Raw genomic sequence first — 19,990 nt, forward strand, 5'->3', positions numbered from 1 at the left:
ATGGTGAAGAGCAACCACTTAATGATGGTACTTGTGGAGAAACACGATGAATGCCTCGAACCACTTCTAACGCATGTGTATCCACAATAACCAGAAATATGTCCCCAGCACTCCAAAATAAGGAATGTGGGCGCACTTCTATGGGAAAATCAAACCAGACCCACAGTTTCAGGGTCTGGTCTGATTGCTTTGGCAAGGCTTTTTACCACTGAAACCCCACTGGTTTCATTGGCTGTTTAAGTCTAGAGAATACTCAGTCTGGTCCCGCCAAACCTCTGAGATTAAGTTGGCTCTCGCACCCCAAACCTCATTTTGAGTAGTTGTTATCTAATTTGCCACCCTGTCACAACTCAGTGCCAAGAAATAACAGACAGCACACTGTATATGATTAAAGAAATTATATTTACGAATCTTAACTTGACTAAAGTGTTAGTAAAGAAAGAAAAAACAAAAAGAGACACTATAATTAAACAGTCAAATGTGCACAAGCTGGAGTTCAACTCTTCCAAAAGTAATATTCACCAAATCTCAGTCAACAGTGGCACCTTGCTCCATCAAATCACTGTCCTCCACTAGATCGAATCCTATGACTGGTCCTTTCCAGTGTCTTCCCTCTTCATATCCCACCGATCAAAGGACCCAGCTCATATTCCAAAGCACCCGTTATCACTAACCATAACCCAAACTCTGCTTCTACAGAAAGACTATTAGGTTAGCAATGAAACCTTTCCCAGGGTGTTCACTGTCTCCCCACCAAAATTATTCATGTCCTCGTGACACTGAGATAATGGATCACACCTTCACACAAGGCACAAAGTCCAACCCAGGTGTAAATGATATGGCAGAACTCAACAAGCTGATGGGTGCCACATTCTGTTCCCCAGGTGCAACATAGGCCAGTCTGTCTAGGGGTCTCCTAACTCGTTGAGACGTTCTTACCCCAATCATCTACTTCTTCAGGTTCAGACACTCCCTGGGCTCTTTCTTGTCTACCTGGGGAGGCCCCTGCCTGCCCATTACTCATGCCTCCCAACTCATGCAAACCCTAACCCTGGTGCATCAGAATATGACTTGTTGGATTCAAAGTAAAATTCAATTAACTTTTTTGCTCAGTCTTTGCAAGTCCAATAGCATATTACATCTCCAATTGGCCTTTTGTATAGCAAAATTATTAGTGATGTAACACGCTGGGAAAGGTCTCACTGCTAACATATAGGTTGTTCTGTAGAAGCAGTGTTTGGGTTATGGTTAGAGATAGCAGGTGCTTTGGAATGTGAGCTGGGTTCTTTGTTCAGCGGGAGATGAACAGGGAAGACGCTGGAGAGAACTGATCATGGGATCTGTGTTTCGATGGAGTAAGGTGCCATAGTTGACTGAGGATTGGTGAATATTACTTTTGGAAGAGTGAAGCTCCAACTTGTGCACATTTGACTGTTTATAGAGGCCCTTTTTGTTTTTTCTCTTTTCTTTACAACCAAATAACAATTACCACATGGAAACAGGCCATCTCGGTACTTCTGGTCTGTGCCAAACGCTTACTCTCACCTAGTCCAACCGACCTGCACTCAGCCCATAACCCTCCATTCATTTCCTGTCCATATACCTATCCAATTTTACTTTGAATGACAATACCAAACCTGCCTCTATCAGTTCTACAGGAGCTACCACTCTCTGAGTAAAGAAGTTCCCCCTCATGTTACTCCTAAACCTTTGCCCCTTAACTCTCAACTCATGTCCTCTTATTTGAATCTCCCCTACTCTCAATGGAAAAAGCCTACATCAACTCTATCTATCCCCTTCATAATTTCAAATACCAGTATCAAGTTCCCCTTCAACCTTTTACGCTCCAAAGAATAAAGACCTAACTTGTTCAACCTTTCGCTGTAACTTAGGTGCTGAAACCCAGGTAACATTCTAGTAAATCTCCTCTGTACTCTCTCTATTTTGTTGACATCTTTTCTATTATTCGGTGACCAGAACTGTACACAATACTCCAAATTTGGCCTCACCAATGCCTTGTACAATTTTATCATTACATCCCAACTCCTACACTCAATGCTCTGGTTTATAAAGGCCAGCATACCAAAAGCTTTCTTCACCACCCTATCCACATGAGATTGCACCTTCAGGGAACTATGCACCATTATTCCTAGATCACTCTATTCTACTGCATTCCTCAATGCCCTACCATTTACCATGTATGTCCTATTTTGATTAGTCCTACCAAAATGTAGCACCTCACACTTATCAGCATTAAACTCCATCTGTCATCTTTCAGCCGACCCTTCTAACTGGCCTAAGTCCCAACATGAGCAATACACCAATCCTCTGACACCATCCCAGTTTCTAATGACATTTGAAATATTTCTGTCCGAGCCCTTGCTATTTATACACTAACTTCCCTCAAGGTCCTGGGGAATATCCTGTCAGGACCCAGAGACTTATCCACTTTTAAATTCTTTAAAAGCACCAGTACTTCCTCTTCTTTAATCATCATAGTTTCCATAACTACCCTATTTGTTTCCCTTACCTTACACAATTCAATATCCTTCTCAATATTCCTGGATTTCAGTGCTCTAAAAGGGATAGAGAGAGGGGAAAAAGGGGAGGAGGGGTGGTATTACTGGCCAGGGATACTATTACAGCCGCAGAAAGGGTGGGTAATGTAGCAGGATCTTCTTTTGAGTCACTTTGGGTGGAAGTCAGGAACAGGAAGGGAGCAGTTACTCTACTGGGAGTATTCTATAGGCCCCTTGGTAGCAGCAGAGATACGGAGAAGCAGATTGGGAGGCAGATTTAGTAAAGGTGCAAAAATAACAGGGTTGTTATCATGGGTGACTAACTCCCCAAGTATTGATTGATACTTGATTAGTTCCAAGGGTTTAGATGGGGCAGAGTTTGTTAAGTGTGTCCAGGATGGATTCCTGTCGCAGTATGTTGACAGGCCAACTAGGGGGAATGCCATACTGGACCTAGTATTAGGTAACGAACCAGGTCAGGTCACAGATCTGTCAGTGGGTGAGCATCTGGGGGACAGTGATCCCCACTCCCTGACCTTTAGCATTATCATGGAAAAAGATAGAATCAGAGAGGACAGGAAAATTTTTAATTGGGGAAGGGCAAATTATGAGGCTATAAGGCTGGAACTTGCGGATGTGAACTGGGTTGATGTTTTTGCAGGGAAAGGTACTATGGATATGTGGTACTAAGGATCTCTTGCAGGATGTTAGGGATAAATTTGTCCCGGTGAAGAAGATAAAGCATGGTAGGGTGAAGGAACCACGGGTGACAAGTGAAGTGGAAAATCTAGTCAGGTGGAAGAAGGCAGCAGACATGAGGTTTAGGAAGCAAGGATCAGGTGGGTCTATTGAGGAATATAGGGTAGCAAGAAAGGAGCTTAAGAAGGGGCTGAGAAGAGCAAGGGGGCATGAGAAGGCCTTGGCCAGTAGAATAAAGGAAAACCCCAAGGCATTCTTCAATTATGTGAAGAACAAAAGGATGACAGGAGTGAAGGTAGGACAGATTAGAGATAAAAGTGGGAAGATGTGCCTGGAGGCTGTGGAAGTGAGTGAGGTCCTCAATGAATACTTCTCTTCAGTATTCACCACTGAGAGGGACCTTGATGACAGTGAGGACAATATGAGTGAGGTTGATGTTCTGGAGCATGTTGATATTAACGGAGAGGAGGTGTTGGAGTTGTTAAAGTACATTAGGACGGATAAGTCCCCATGGCCTGACGGAATATTCCCCAGGCTGCTCCACGAGGCAAGGGAAGAGATTGCTGAACCTCTAGCTAGGACCTTTATGTCCTCGTTGTCCACGGGAATGGTACTGGAGGATTGGAGGGAGGCGAATGTTGTCCCCTTGTTCAAAAAAGGTAGTAGGGATAGTCCGGGTAATTACACACCAGTGAGCCTTATGTCTGTGGTGGGAAAGCAGTTGGAAAAGATTCTTAGAGATAGGATCTATGGGCATTTAGAGAATCATGGTCCGATCTGGGACAGTCAGCATGGCTTTGTGAAGGGCAGATCGTGCCTAATAAGCCTGATAGAGTTCTTTGAGGTGGTGACCAGGCATATAGATGAGGGTAGTGCAGTGGATGTGATCTACATGGATTTTAGTAAGACATTTGACAAGGTTCCACATGGTAGGCTTATTCAGAAAGTCAGAAGGCATGGGATCCAGGGAAGTTTGGCCAGGTGGATTCAGAATTGGCTTGCCTGCAGAAGGCAGAGGGTCATGGTGGAGGGAGTACATTCAGATTGGAGGGTTGTGACTAGTGGTGTCCCACAAGGATCTGTTCTGGGACCTCTACTTTTTGTGATTTTTATTAACGACCTGTAGAGGGGGTAGAAGGGAGGGTTGGCAAGTTTGCAGACAACACAAAGGTTGGTGGTGTTGTAGATAGTGTAGAGGATTGTCGAAGATTGCAGAGAGACATTGATAGGATGCAGAAGTGGGCTGAGAAATGGCAGATGGAGTTCAACCCGGAGAAGTGTGAGGTGGTACACTTTGGAAGGACAAACTCCAAGGCACAGTAAAAAGTAAATGGCAGGATATTTGGTAGTGTGGAGGAACAGAGAGATCTGGGGGTACATGTCCACAGATTCCTGAAAGTTGCCTCACAGGTAGATAGGGTAGTTAAGAAAGCTTATGGGGTGTTAGCTTTCATAAATCGAGGGATAGAGTTTAAGAGATGCAATGTAATTATGCAGCTCTATAAAACTCTAGTTAGGCCACACTTGGAGTACTGTGTCCAGTTCTGGTTGCTTCACTATAGGAAGGATGTGGAAGCATTGGAAAGGGTACAGAGGAGATTTACCAGGATGCTGTCTGGTTTAGAGTATGGATTATGAACAGAGGTTAAGGGAGCTAGGGCTTTACTCTTTGGAGAGAAGGAGGATGAGAGGAGACATGATAGAGGTGTACAAGACATTAAAAGGAATAGACAAAGTGGACAGCCAGCGCCTCTTCCCCAGGGCACCACTGCTCAGTACAAGAGGACATGGCTTTAAGGTAAGTGGAGGGAAGTTCAAGGGGGATATTAGAGGAAGGTTTTTCTCTCAGAGTGGTTAGTGCATGGAATGCACTGCCTGAGTCAGTGGTGGAGGCAGATACACTAGTGAAATTTAAGGGACTACTAGACAGTGAATACCGAATTTAATTCGATGCTGTATAATTTGTTACCCTGTTACAACTCAGTGCCAAGAAATAATAGAGAGCACACTGCATATGATTACAGGAATTATATTTATGAATCTCATCTTAAAGGGCTAGTAATGAAAAGAAAAACAAAAAAGGCCCACTATCATTAGATAGTCAAATGTACACAAATTGGAGCTCACCTCTTCCAAAAGTAATATTCACCAATCCTCAGCCAACTATGGCACCTTACTCCATCGAAACACAGATCCTATGACCGGTTCTCTCCAGTGTCTTCCCTCTTCATCTCCCGCTGAACAAAGAACCCAGCTCACGTTCCAAAGCACCTGCTATCTCTATCCATAACCCAAACACTGCTTCTACAGAAAGACCTTTATGTTAGCAGTGAAACCTTTCCCAGCCTGTTACACCACTAATAATTTTGCTATACAAAAGGCCAATTCAAGATGTAATATGCTATCAGACTTACAAAGACTGTGCCACAAAAGTTAATTGATATTTACTTACAATCTAACAAGTTGTATTCTGATGCATTAGGGTTAGGTTTAGGTGCTAACCCTAACAGCTCTTAATTAAATACTTCAAAAAAAAAACACAAATTAAAATAGTGGAATTTGAATTCCTCTTGTTAAGAGTAATAGTACACTCACAAAATTCCTGTAGTTTAACATCATAGTGCAGCAGTTGAACATGTGAAAAATTCCTTCACATCTCAGGTGTAAAAGGCCACTTAATGGAAAACATTAATCCCTTCAATTTCAATATAAAATTCTAATATTTTGCTTGGAATTTCAGAACATATGACACCATACCTCTTCAATGGCTGTCCTAATTGGTGTGCGTTGCCGGTAACTGACAGGTTTTTTGTTTTCATCAACCCCATAATCCTCTTCATTCATCCACTCATTGAATACATCAGTGTCCAAGATCCATTTGGCGTGGACCTAAACATGGCAACTAAATTTAAATGCTTTCAAAAACCAATGAGTTCAACAAAATATCCAAATTGATATATAAAAACATTACATTTTCAATGAGGGAGGAGAAGGAGAAACAGAAAATACAAGATACATTTGTTTGCATAACCTGGCAGCTTCTCTTCTCCAACCCTTTATTCCCCCCACCTGCTGTGCTTCTAGTTTCATAAATGTTTTTAGTCAGAGCAACAACTTCCCTCAGTGAGAATGTACTCATTTCCAAAAATTTGCTTACCCTTGAATTGGATTAACCTTCACATTGCTGGATTTTCTTAGCCCAGTGCTCTGGTTCTAACTCTGATAATTCACCGGCTGACTTGGTCACACTATGCATTATTCAGATTGATACATCACATGTACAATACAGGAATCTTATAGAGAAATGTGTCATTCACATTAACAAGCACACCCAAGGATGTGTTGGGGGCAGCCCACAAGTGTTGCACACATTCTGATCCGAACATAGTATGTCCACAAGCAACACCATCACCATAAGGCAGGAAATAACCCAGAAATCACAAGCCAGCAAGTCTTATTTCAGTGGTGGGCAAGTTGTTAGAAAAGATCCTGAGAGGCAGAATTTATGAGCATTTGGAGAGACGTAATCTAATTAGGATAGTCAACATGGATTTGTTGTTGAAACAAAAGCTGGGAGTCCTGTGGATAGTCTGGAGGGTTGTCAGAGGTTACAGCGGGACATTGATAGGATGCAGAACTCTGCTGAGAAGTGGCAGATGGAATTCAACCCATATAAGAGTGAAGTGGTTCATTTTGGTAGGACAAATTTGAAGACAGAATATAATATTAATGCTAAGAATCTTAGCAGTGTGGAGGATCAGTAAGATCATGGGGTCCATCTCCATAGGACACTCAAAGCTGCTGTGTAAGTTGACAGTGAAGGCAGCATAGAAGCACATGTTGGAGGTCTCAAGATGGCACTTATGGAGTGAGACTGTTTTAGGCTTCGCTCCAATCCTTTTACTTTTTTTTAAACCTACAATCACCCCCTAATTGACCTGTTTATACCTATTCTAAAAAGGGTTGATACTTATGAAATTTTTTTCAACTGTTTGAATTATTTTTCAACTCTTTAAAAATGTCTAAACGAGAACCTAAGGAATCAAAACAGATGAAAGAACCATTAACTTTGGAAGCAATTGCAAAACTTATGGACGAGAGACTTGAAAAACTGGAGAATAAACTAACCCAAAAGCTTTCTATGCTCAAAGAAATTTTAAAGACAGTCAATGTAAAACTTCAATCACTTACAACGGATTCTCAACAAGAAGAAGCAAGAATTTTAGCTCTCAAAGATGCCGCTCATCAGAGAGTTCGCAAAATTGAAACTTCGGAACAACAGCAATCTTCGACTTCTCAACTGCTGGATTGTTATAAATCTAAAATTACTGATCTTGAAAACCAGTCTCAAAGACAAAATCTTCGGCTAATTGGGATTCCGGAAAATTTTGAGAACGGTGATCTGACTATATTTTTCTCTAAATTTTTAATGGACGTATTCGGCTCAGAAGTTCTGGAAACCCCTCCAATAATTGACCCTGCACATCACATTTCTTGTTTTCAACCAGCTCCAGGTACGAAACCACGACCAGTGATTCTCCGGATTCATTATCCTCATACTAAAGAACGTCTGACTCAGGCTGCCCGGAAAAAGGGTATGATCAGCTTTCAAAATTTTCAATTTCGTATTCTGGAAGATTACAGTCCCGAAGTTTTGAGAGCAAGAATGGCTTTTAAATCGGTTATGTCGGAAATTCATCAGAAGCTACAAAGAAGCGCTGCTATTTCCAGCACAACTGAAAGTTACTCTCAAAGATGAGACTTGTCGGTTGTTCAAATCTCCAGCTGATGCTCAAAGATTCCTTGAAGAATAGTACTTTTTTCATTACTAATGAAAAGTTGACTAATGTATTGTATTTTTACTATCTGTATTAACTTTTTTCTTTATGCTAATAATTAGTCTATAGATTCGGACCTTTTATAATTTGATGATTCTTACGTGATGGTTGATAGTGTTTTTTTGGTTTAAATCATCCAATGGTTTAAATCATCCGATCAAACAGAAAAAAATATTCAAAGTATTCCACAGAATGAATGCTAATACTATCTTTGTACAAGAGATTCATGTGAGGAAGGTGGATAGTCAACGTTTTTTATGTTTTGGAAAGCCCAACAGTATCACTTGAATTCCCAAGCCAAAGTAAGAGGCGTTTCCATTTTTAAAGATTCTTCAACCTCTTTTATACACTATGAAACAATTTCGGACCCACAAAGTAGATTTTTGCTTGTCACTGGTTCACTTTGCAATCAAAAAGTTGTTTTAGTTAATGTTTAAGCCCCAAATACTGATTGTCCTGAATTTTTTAAATGTCTATTTACTTCCTTTCCTAATTTAAATGAATACATGCTGATAATGGGTGGGGATTTCAACTGTTGCTTAAATACTTCAATGGATAGATCTAAGCCCACCCAGGTTCTTCGGAATAAATCAGCCTCTCTCATTAATTCCTTTATAGTTGATTCTGGAATTTCTGAAATTTGGCGATTTTTACACCCTAACAATAAAGAATTTTCATACTTTTCTCATGTTTATCATAATTATTCAAGAATTGACTACTTCTTTATTGATCATCGTTTACTCACAGATGTTATCGATTGTAAATATGATTCCATTACCATTTCTGACCATGCACCTTTGAAGTTATCTATTAAGACAATGGATTCATCTTCGAATGCTAAATCTTGGAGGTTCAACTCTATTTTACTGCAGGACTCAGACTTTCTTAACTTTATTAAACAACAAATTGATTTGTTTTTTTCAACAAATTCTACAGAAGAGATCTCTACTGGAACATTATGGGACACTATTAAAGTATTTATTCGTGGACAGATTATTTCATACTCTACTGGAGTTAGGAAATGAACTAATTCTGAAATATTAATATTGGTCGATAAAATTAAAGAAATTGATAAGATTTATTCAGTGACCCCCAGTAAAGAACTTTACAAAAAGAGCTGAACTTCAAATGGAACATACTTTATTATCCTCTTCGATTGAAAATCAGTTAATTAAACCTACAACCCAGTTTTATGTACATGGAGATAAATCTGGCAAATTATTGGCTAATCAATTGAAAATTGCTTCAGTTAAACGACAAATCACCAAGATTCGTAAACAAGATGGCACTTTGACAATTGATCATAAAGAGATAAATAAAGCCTTTCAAGATTTTTATATTTCTATCAATCAGAATTTGTTGAGGATTCTTCCATAATGGATGACTTTTTAAGAAAATTGAATATCCCAAAATTAACAACAGAAGACAGTGTATTTCTAGACACACCTATTACGGAAAACAAAAGAGGCTATTTTTACAATGAATTCAGGTAAAGCCCCTGGTCCAGATGGTTATACTGCAGAATTTTTTAAAATCCTTTTCTTCTATACTCTCTCCTTGGCTTTGTAAAATTTTTAAAGATGTGTTAACTGCAGGTAGATTACCACAATCCTTTCATGATGCCTCCATTTCTCTAATTCTTAAAAAAGATAAAGACCCCACTGATTGTGCATCCTATTGGCCTATATCCTTGCTGAATATGGATTCTAAGAGTTTTACCAAAATTTTGGCCACTAGATTAGAAAATATATTACCTAAAATTATTTCTGAAGATCAGACCAGATTTATTAAAAACCATTATTCATCTTTTAACAACAGAAAATTAATTAATATAATTTATACTCCTTCATCTAAAATACCAGAGTGTGTTATTTCCTTAGATGCTGAAAAAGCGTTCGATAGAGTTAAATGGCCATATTATTTAATACGTTACAGAATTTTAATTTTAGTTTAAAATTTATATCATGGATTAAATGAATATATTATAAAACTTCGGCTTCGCTTCTTACCAATAATCAGAGATCTCCTTTTTTTCAGTTATCCCGAGGTAAGAGGCAAGGCTGTCCTTTAAGTCCTTTATTATTTGACATTGCTTTGGAACCTTTAGCCATTGCCATTCATGAATCACCTAATATTTTTGGTATTACTCGTGGGGAAGGGACTTATAAGTTATCATTATATGCTGATGATTTGTTACTATACATATCTGACCCTGAGAGATCTACTCCTGCTATTTCATCCTTGCTTACTCAGTTTAGTAGCTTTTCTGGTTACAAACTGAATTTTAATAAGAGTGAATTATTTCCATTGAATATGCAGGTTCCAATTTATAAACACTTACCATTTAAACTTGTTACAGATCATTTTACTTATTTGGGTATTAAAATTACCAAGAAACATAAGGATTTATTTAAAGTTAATTTTTTTACCTTTAATTTTTGGTGCTTTGGAAGGATAGATTAGAGAGCTCCTCCAGGGAGACTATTTGGGTGGAATTGAGGAATGGGAAGGGTGTAGTAACACTGATAGGAGTGTATTATAGGCCACCTAATGGGGAGCGCGAGTTGGAAGAGCAAATGTGTAAGGAGTTAGCAGATATTTGTAGTAAACACAAGGTGGTGATTGTGGGAGATTTTAATTTTCCACACGTAGACTGGGAAGCTCATTCTGTAAAAAGGCTGGATGGTTTAGAGTTTGTGAAATATGTGCAGGATAGTTTTTTGCAACAATGCATAGAAGTACCGTCTAGAGATGGGGCAGTGTTGGATCTCCTGTTAGGGAATGCGATAGGTCAGCTGACAGATGTATGTGTTGGGGAGCACTTCGGGTCCAGTGATCACAATAGCTTTAGCTTCAATATAATTATGGAGAAGGACAGGACAGGACCTAGAGTTGAGATTTTTGATTGGAGAAAGGCTAACTTTGAGGAGATGCGAAGGGATTTAGAGAGTGTGGATTGGGTCAAGTTGTTTTATGGGAAGGATGTAATAGAGAAATGGAGGTCATTTAAGGGTGAAATTATGAGGGTACAGAATCTTTATGTTCCTGTTAGGTTGAAAGGAAAGGTTGAAGGTTTGAAAGCACCATGGTTTTCAAGGGATATTAGAAATTTGGTTCGGAAAAAGAGGGATGACTACAATAGATATAGGCAGCATGGAGTAAAGGAATTGCTCAAGGAATATAAAGAATGTAAAAGGAATCTTAAGAAAGAGATTAGAAAAGCTAAAAGAAGATACGAAATTGGTTTGGCAAATAAGGTGAAAGTAAATCCGAAAGGTTTCTACAGTTATACTAAAAGCAAGAGGATAGTGAGGGATAAAATTGGCCCCTTAGAGAATCAGAGTGGTCAGCTATGTGTGGAGCCGAGGGAGATGGGAGAGATTTTGAATGATTTCTTCTCTTCGGTATTCACTAAGGAGGAGGATATTGAATTGTGTAAGGTGTGGGAAACAAGTAAGGAAGTCATGGAACCTATGACGATTAAAGAGGTGGAAGTACTGGCGCTTTTAAAAAATTTAAAAGTGGATAAATCTCCGGGTCCTGACAGGATATTCCCCAGGACCTTGAGGGAAGTTTGTGTAGAAATAGCAGGAGCTCTGACGGGGATCTTTAAGATGTCATTAGAAACGGGGATTGTGCCGGAGGATAGGCGTATTGCTCATGTGGTTCCATTGTTTAAAAAGGGTTCTAGAAGTAAGCCTAGCAATTATAGACCTGTCAGTTTGACATCAGTGGTGGGTAAATTAATGGAAAGTATTCTTAGAGAGTATTAATAATTATCTGGATAGACAGGATCTGATTAGGAGTAGCCAGCATGGATTTGGGGGTGGAAGGTCATGTTTGACAAACCTTACTGAATTTTTTGAAGAAGTTACGAGGAATGTTGACGAGGGTAAGGCAGTGGATGTAGTCTATATGGACTTCAGCAAAGCCTTTGACAAATTTCCACATGGAAGGTCAGTTAAGAAGGTTCAGTCGTTAGGTATTAATGCTGGAGTAATAAAATTCAACAGTGGCTAGATGGGAGATGCCAGAGAGTAGTGGTGGATAATTGTTTATCGGGATGGAGGCCGGTGACTAGCGGGGTGCCTCAGGGATCTGTTTTGGGCCCAATGTTGTTTGTAATATACATAAATGATCTGGATGATGGGGTGGTAAATTGGATTAGTAAGTATGCCGATAATACTAAGGTAGGAGGTGTTGTGGATAATGAGGTGGGTTTTCAAAGCTTGCAGGGAGATTTATGCCAGTTAGAAGAATGGGCTGAATGTTGGCAGATGGAGTTTAATGCTGAGAAGTGTGAGGTTCTACATTATGGCAGGAATAATCCAAATAGAACATACAGGGTAAATGGTAGGGTATTGAGGAATGCAGAGGAACAGAGAGATCTAGGAATAACAGTGCATAGTTCCCTGAAGGTGGAGTCTCATGTAGATAGGGTGGTGAAGAAGGCTTTTGGAACGCTGGCCTTTATAAATCAAAGCATTGAGTACAGAAGTTGGAATGTAATGTTAAAATTGTACAAGGCATTGGTAAGGCCAAATTTAGAATATTGTGTGCAGTTCTGGTCACCGAATTATAGGAAAGATATCAATAAATTAGAGAGAGTGCAGAGACGATTTACTAGGATGTTACCTGGGTTTCAGCACTTAAGTTACAGAGAAAGGTTGAACAAGTTAGGTCACTATTCATTGGAGCGTAGAAGGTTGAGGGGGGATTTGATCGAGGTATTTAAAATTTTGAGAGGGATAGATAGAGTTGACGTGTACAGGCTGTTTCCATTGAGAGTAGGGGAGATTCAAACGAGAGGACATGATTTGAGAGTTAGGGGGCAGAAGTTTAAGGGAAACACGAGGGGGTATTTCTTTACTCAGAGAGTGATAGCTGTGTGGAATGAGCTTCCTGTAGAAGTAGTAGAGGCCAGTTCAGTTGTGACATTTAAGGTAAAATTGGATAGATATATGGACAGGAAAGGAGTGGAGGGTTATGGGCTGAGTGCGGGTAGGTGGGACTAGATGAGATTAAGAGATCGGCACGGACTAGGAGGGCCGAGATGGCCTGTTTCCGTGCTGTGATTATTATATGGTTATATGGTTAATTGACCAAATCAAGCAACTTGTTACCAGGTGGTCCCCACTATGTTTGTCATTGGTTGGTCGAATTAATGCTATTAAGATAATAGTATTACCCAAATTTTTATATTTATTCCAAACATTACCAATTTTTATTCCTAAATCTTTTTTTGATATTATTGACTCCGAAATATCCTTGTGTGTGTGGCAAAATAAAAATCCTAGATTAAATAAAAAATATTTACAGAAGCCTAAGAAGGAGGGTGGTTTGGCTTTGCCAAACCTGAGACTTTACTATTGGGCAGTTAATATTCGATATTTAATATTTTGGACACAAGAATCGATTATAGTATCTTGCCCACAATGGGTAAATTTGGAATGTAAATCTGTACAAGACTTCTCATTGTTTTCTATTTTAGGATCTTCACTTCCTTTTGCTTTATCTAAATTGAATAAACAAATAACCAATCCTATAGTTAAACATACATTACGAATATGGTTTCAATTTCATAAATTCTCTGGCTTGAATAAGTTTATCTTATCATGCCCTATTATATCTAACTTTTTTTTTCAGCTCTCTTTTATGGATCACGCCTTTGTATTATGGAAAACAAAAGGTATAACATGTTTTCGTGATTTTTTTTAGACAATAATTTTATGTCCTCTGAACAGCTATCTAATAAATATAATTTGCCTAATACTCATTTTTTTTGATACTTGCAAGTTAGAAATTTCTTGAATAACATGTTACAGTTTTTTCCGAAATTATGTCCAATGGACATTACGGAAAAAATTTTAGCTCTGAATCCTTGCCAGAAGGGTTTAGTAGCCATCATTTATAATATGACCATGAAAATACAGCCAGAAGTATCAGGAAAAATTAAGAAGGAATGGGAAAAAGAACTTCATTGTCTGATACCCTCTGAGCAGTGGGAGCAAATTTTACAATTAGTCAATTCTTCTTCTATTTGTGCTAAACATGCCTTAATACAATTTAAGGTTGTACATAGGGCTCATATGTCTAAGGATAAACTTGCTCGATTTTATTCTTATGTTAATCCAACCTGTGACAGATGTCATTCTGAAGTTGCTTCATTGACCCACCTGTTCTGGTCTTGCCCTTGCTTGCAAAATAATTGGAAAGATATTTTCGGTATCATTTCAAAAGTTCTGAATATTAAATTGCAACCGCATCCTATTACTGCAATTTTTGGTTTACCAATGGTGGATAATAGTTGTTTATCCCCCTCAGCTCAGCAGATGATTACATTTGTTACGTTAATGGCGAGAAGATCTATCCTATTGAATTGGAAAGAAATTAATCCTCCAACCATATTTCAGTGGTTTTCTCAAACTATTTCTTATTTGAGTTTAGAAAAAATTAGAAGTGTTGTTTTTGACCCTTCAATTAAATTTGAAGAAACTTGGAGACCATTTATTCAACATTTTCATATGAGTTAAACTGACTTTTCCTAAACCTTACTTTTATTATCCTTAATTATTTGGATGGAGGTACGGAGTTATTGACGCTGCTGTGTATATTTGACATAATGCAATGGCCTGTGTTGGTTAAGTTTGTTTTGGAGGGTTTTTTTTTCCTTATTTACTCCTTTTTCGTAATCACTATGGATTATCATTTATTTGTATTTATACTTTAACCTATTAATTATGTATTCTCAAATTCTCTATGTTTCTCTTATGTTTGTTTAAAATTAATAAAAAGATATAAAAAGGAAAAGCACATGTTAAGAAAGTATATGATGTGTTGGCTTTCAATTGTGGGATTGAGTTCAAGAGCCGTGAGATAATGTTACAGCTATACAAGACCTTCATTAGGCCCCACTTGGAATACTATGTTCAGTTCTGGTCCCCTCACCACAGGAAGGATGTGGATACTAAAGAGATGAGTGCTGAGGAGATTTACAAGGATGCTGCCTGGATTGCAAAGCATGCCAATGAGAATAGCTTGAGTGAATTTGGCCTTTTCTCCACAGAGCAGCAGAGGATGACAGGTAACCTGACAGAGGTGTACAAGATGATGAGAGCATTAATTGTGTAAGATAGCCAGAGGCTTTTTCCCAGGACTGAAATGGCTAACACGAGAGGGCATAGTTTTAAGGAGTTTGGAAGTAGTTATGGGGGGGAAGAGAAGAAAGAGAAGGGATGTAAAGTTTCTCACATGGAGTGGTGGGTGCATGGAATGCACTGCCAGTGACTGTGGTAGAAGGGGATACAATGGGGTCTTTTAAGAGACTTGGATATGGAGGTATGTGGAGCTTAGAAAAATAGAGGACTATGTGGTAGGGAAATTCTAGGCCATTTCTAGAGTAGGTTACATGGCCAGCACAACATTGTGGGCCAAAGGATCTGTAATGTGCTGTAGATTTCTATGTTCTATGTCTGAGCCACAACTTCCACAGATATCACAGCTTAGTGCCATCTTGACCAGAACACTCTCACTAAATAAGCTACTTCTGCTTGGATATTGGTTGAATGATTGGACAAGTAGGCAGTGTTTGCATTTCAGACAAGCTAATCAACTAAATCTTGGCTGCCTTCATCTGATGCTCAGGAACTTAAGATAGAATCAAACTAGCTTCCTCTCCCCCAACTCAGGCTATGCTGAAGCTCAGAACGTAGCTTGTGTGGAGTTTGGACAGAGGGAAGGAGAAATAAAGCGCAGAAAAGATGCCCTTGATTTAATTTGAAGCACAATGCAAGTTGCTGATGGCTTTACACAAACTTGCCTTCCATGGTCTTTCAGGAATTGGTGGCTCTTCAATCTCAGCATCAATTTCACTAGCTGGTATCCAAGTGTCATAGCTAGTAAGTAATAAAATACAATTTAAACCTCAGATACACAGACAAACTGCAGGAAATACTAAATACGCAGCATATCAAGTAGTGACAGAGAAACAGTAGCATTTCAGATCATAACAAGGAAACTCAGGAATATTCAAAGTAAAACAAGCTTATCATACAGATAAGAAAGGGGATATTAGTACAGAGTTTCCGCTTCAGGAAACTGAAATAAACTCAGGTGATCCATGTTCAATCTCCCCAGCGTAGAGACCAAATTGAGAAAAGCCAACTAGTGAAGTACAAATGATTCCCTAGACTAGCACAGCCAAGGAAACCAACAGGGTTTCATATGTGGAGGTATGTCCCAATCTTCTTTGTTGGATGCTGTGTGATTGCCCTGATTGGTTTATCATTGTTACATACTGACAGAACACTAACCCTTCTGAACTTGAAAAAGCCATGGTTCAGAATTTGAATTCTGAATGAGTTAAGAATGTGTGGGTGAAGATTAAAAAAAGGCAAAAAATAAAAATCAGAACACACAAAATGCTGGAGGAACCAGCAACTCAGGCTGTAACGTCAGCTGTACTCTTTTCCTAGATGCTGCCTGGCCTGCTGAATTCCTCCAGCATTTTGTGTGCATTGCTCCAATTTCCAATATCTGCAAATTTGCTTTTGTTTGCAATAGAATCACAACCAAGTTTAAGATCACCGACATACAGTGCCTATAAAAAGTATTCACCCACCTGACCCCCCACCCCCAGGTAGCTTTCATGTTTTATTGTTTAACATTGAATCAGTGGATTTAATTTGGCTTTTCTGACAATGATCAACAGACAGAGAATCTTCAGTGTCAAAGTGAAACCAGATCTCTACATAGTGATTTAAATTAATTACAAACATAAAACAGACAAAAACTGACAGTTTAAGTATTTATCCCCTTTAATATGAAACACCAAATCATCACTGGTGCAGCCAACTGGTTTTAGAAATCACATATTTAGTTAAATAGAGACTATACTTTCTGGAGTTCAGGAGAATGAGAGGGGATCTTATAGAAACAAGGGAATTAAATAAGGGAATTAAAGATTATGGGGAAAAGACAGGTAGATGGAGCTGAGGTGACAGACAGATCAGCCATGATATTATTGAATAGCAGGGCAGGCTCGATGGGCCAGATGGCCTACTCCTGCTCCTATTTCTAATGTTCTTATTACCCGTCAACCATCAAGCACTTGAAGCAAAGGGGATAACTACATTTGCGCTTTCACTGAAATGTTCCTACAACTATGGAATCACTTCCAAGGACTCTCCATCTCATGTTCTTGACATGTGTTGTTTATTATTTATTATTATTATTTCTTTCTTTTAGTATTTCCAGTGTGGCATCTTCTACACTCTGGTTGAATGCCCAAGCTGATGCAGTCTTTCACTGATTCTATTATGGATATTATTTTATCATCAATTGAGTATGCCTGCAATAAAATTAATCTCAGGGTGTACACGGTGACATATACGTACTTTGTAAATAAATTTACTTTGAACTTTGATGATGGATGTTGACTTTGTGAGGCATCACCTTTTGAAGGTGTCGATACTGGGGAGGCTAGTGCCCATGATGGAGCTGGCTGATCAAAAAGCACAAACGTACAGTTCTGCTAGTTCACACTCTCCACACACAGCATTACCACATTCACAGCAGCACACACCTATCTGGGAACATTCCCCAGTGCACCAGCACCTGCTTGTCTCGTTTCATCACAGGTCTCAACCATTCGTCTGCAACAAAAAACAATGAAGGTCAGAAAAGGAAACAGACATTGAGCTCAGCAAATTTATTTCCTTTGTTTCAACAGGAATGGCAAACAATTTACTTCTGGAACATATACACCAAAGTTAACTTATTAACTATTTCCAGTATTAATTTAAGCTCCAAATCTATAATCTGGTAGGAACTCAAATGCAATCACAATATTTCCTACCTTCATCCAGAGAACTTGGAATAGGATAAATTAAATGGGAGGCTTTTGATTTTTCTTCTGTTATAGTTCCCTAAATGTGTAAAAATGTGCGGATATTAGCAGTGTGAACCCATTTCATACAATTCCATATGTGCATAATACAAAATAAGCAAGACAGCCCCTTGCCCATATTTTATACACACTATATCTATATGTTACAATATATATTGTCACAATATGCTAACATAAAAACTATTCTTCAATTAGAAAAATATATACCTGATGTCTCTTAACAATATCTTTCCATTTACTTGCAAGCTTCTGGTCAAGTTCAGGAGAGAGGTAGATCGTCGGTCTTGTCAAACAATTATTCTAAAAAAAACAATTTACTCAGTGATAAAGGAACTTCAAAAATTTCTGTAGATTTCAAACAGCAAAGTTCTATAAGCACAGTATCTGCACTGACATTTAATTATGGAGGAAATCTCTAAGAACTAAATGCAATAGGGGGTGCATCAAGTTTCTGACAACCTCACGCTGTCTAAATGGTAGGAGCAAGTTAAGTGCTAGGGAAGTATATGGTCATGCAGTTTAGTAAAAGGAGTAAGAGCATAGCAGGCACAGCTAAGTAGCTGTGGCACCCAACAGCGACTCCTTTGGTTACATCTTCGAAAACAGTTCTATTTCCATCTTTAATATCTTTATTTCCCTTTCAGGGTTCTTTTGAAGACGCTGACCTAGAGTTACATGCTGACTATGGTTCTTTGTGGGAATGGAACCTGCTCTCAGAATTCCGCAATGGCCGCTGTTTGGCACGCCAAAGGTTTGGCTTAAGATTTCGGCACGGATTCAGAAGTCTGGGATCGAGGAACTAGAGACAGGCAGATCAAGGGTCAGTGTCACCACAGGAGACCTGTGCTTCGCTGAGGGAGCTGGAACATCTGTTGCGTGCCTGGGGACCCGGGATCTTTGCGATCTTCAGGCACTGAGCTTGAAAAAAGCAACATAATGGACTTTTAACATCGTAAACCAGCGAGTTGTTTGTTATGTCTCCGCGCTCGTTGGAAAACAGTGTCAGCTCTATCTCCCTTATTAGGAGACACGGCGCCTGCAAAATGTCATAGAAACATAGAAAACCTACAGCACAATACAAGCCCTTCGGCCCACAAGGTTCTACCAAACATGTCCCTATCCTAGAAATTACTAGGCTTACAAATAGCCCTCTATTTTTCTAAGCTCCATGTACCTATCCAAAAGTCTCTTAAAAGACCATATCGTATCCATCTTCACCACCATTGCCAGCAACCCATTCCACGCACACAACACTCTGAGTAAAACACTTACCCCTGACATCGCCTCTGTACCTACTCCCCAGCACTTTAACCTGTGTCCTCTTGTGGCAACCATTTCAGCCCTGGGAAAAAGCCTCTGACTATCCACACGATAAACTCCTCTCAACATCTTATACATCCCTATCAGGTCACCTCCACAATCCAAGTAACATCCTTGTAAGTCTCCTCTGCACCCTCTCTATGGCTTCCACATCCTTCCTGTAGTAAGGCAAACAGAACTGAGAAGAGTACTCCAAGTGGGATCTGACCAGGGTCCTATATAGCTGCAACATTACCTCCCAGCTTCTAAATTCAATTCCACGATTGATGAAGGCCAATACACCATATGCCTTCTTAACCATTGAGTCAACCTACAAAGTTGCTTTCAGAGTCCTATGAACTTGGACACCAAGATCCCCCCCGATCCTCCACACTGCCAAGACACATACCATTAATACTATATTATGCCATCATATTTGACCTACCAAAATGAACCACTTCGCACTTATCTGGGCTGAACTCCATCTGCCATTTCTCAACCCAGTTTTGCATCCTATCAATGTCCAACTGTAACCACTGACAGCCCTCCAACTATCCACAACACCTCCAAACTTTGTGTCATCAGTATGCTTACTAACACATCCCTCCACTTCCTTATCAAGGTCATTTATAAAAATCACAAAGAGTAACGAAACCAGATCAGATCCCTAAGTCACACCACCGGCAACTGGCCTCCATGCAGAATATGACCCACCTACAACCACTCTT

At 39.3% G+C, this 19,990-nt stretch overlaps 1 protein-coding gene across 4 annotated transcripts in view; it reads right to left on the reverse strand.

Moving 5' to 3' along the window:
• The window catches only part of smarcc1a (SWI/SNF related, matrix associated, actin dependent regulator of chromatin, subfamily c, member 1a), a 282,864-nt gene that overhangs the window by 210,630 nt on the left and 52,244 nt on the right, over positions 1–19,990 (reverse strand). For all 4 annotated transcript variants that reach the window (XM_059985324.1, XM_059985310.1, XM_059985330.1 and 1 more), the window contains exons 5-9: positions 18,171–18,263; positions 17,913–17,982; positions 17,640–17,709; positions 15,876–15,951; positions 5,976–6,107 (exon numbers count right to left, since the gene is read on the reverse strand). In XM_059985324.1, the coding sequence (XP_059841307.1) occupies positions 5,976–6,107; positions 15,876–15,951; positions 17,640–17,709; positions 17,913–17,982; positions 18,171–18,263 (441 nt within the window). The remainder of the gene's footprint in view (positions 1–5,975; positions 6,108–15,875; positions 15,952–17,639; positions 17,710–17,912; positions 17,983–18,170; positions 18,264–19,990) is intronic.

Source organism: Hypanus sabinus, chromosome 1 (assembly GCF_030144855.1).
Source record: "Hypanus sabinus isolate sHypSab1 chromosome 1, sHypSab1.hap1, whole genome shotgun sequence".
In the NCBI taxonomy this organism is placed as follows: Eukaryota; Metazoa; Chordata; class Chondrichthyes; order Myliobatiformes; family Dasyatidae; genus Hypanus; species Hypanus sabinus.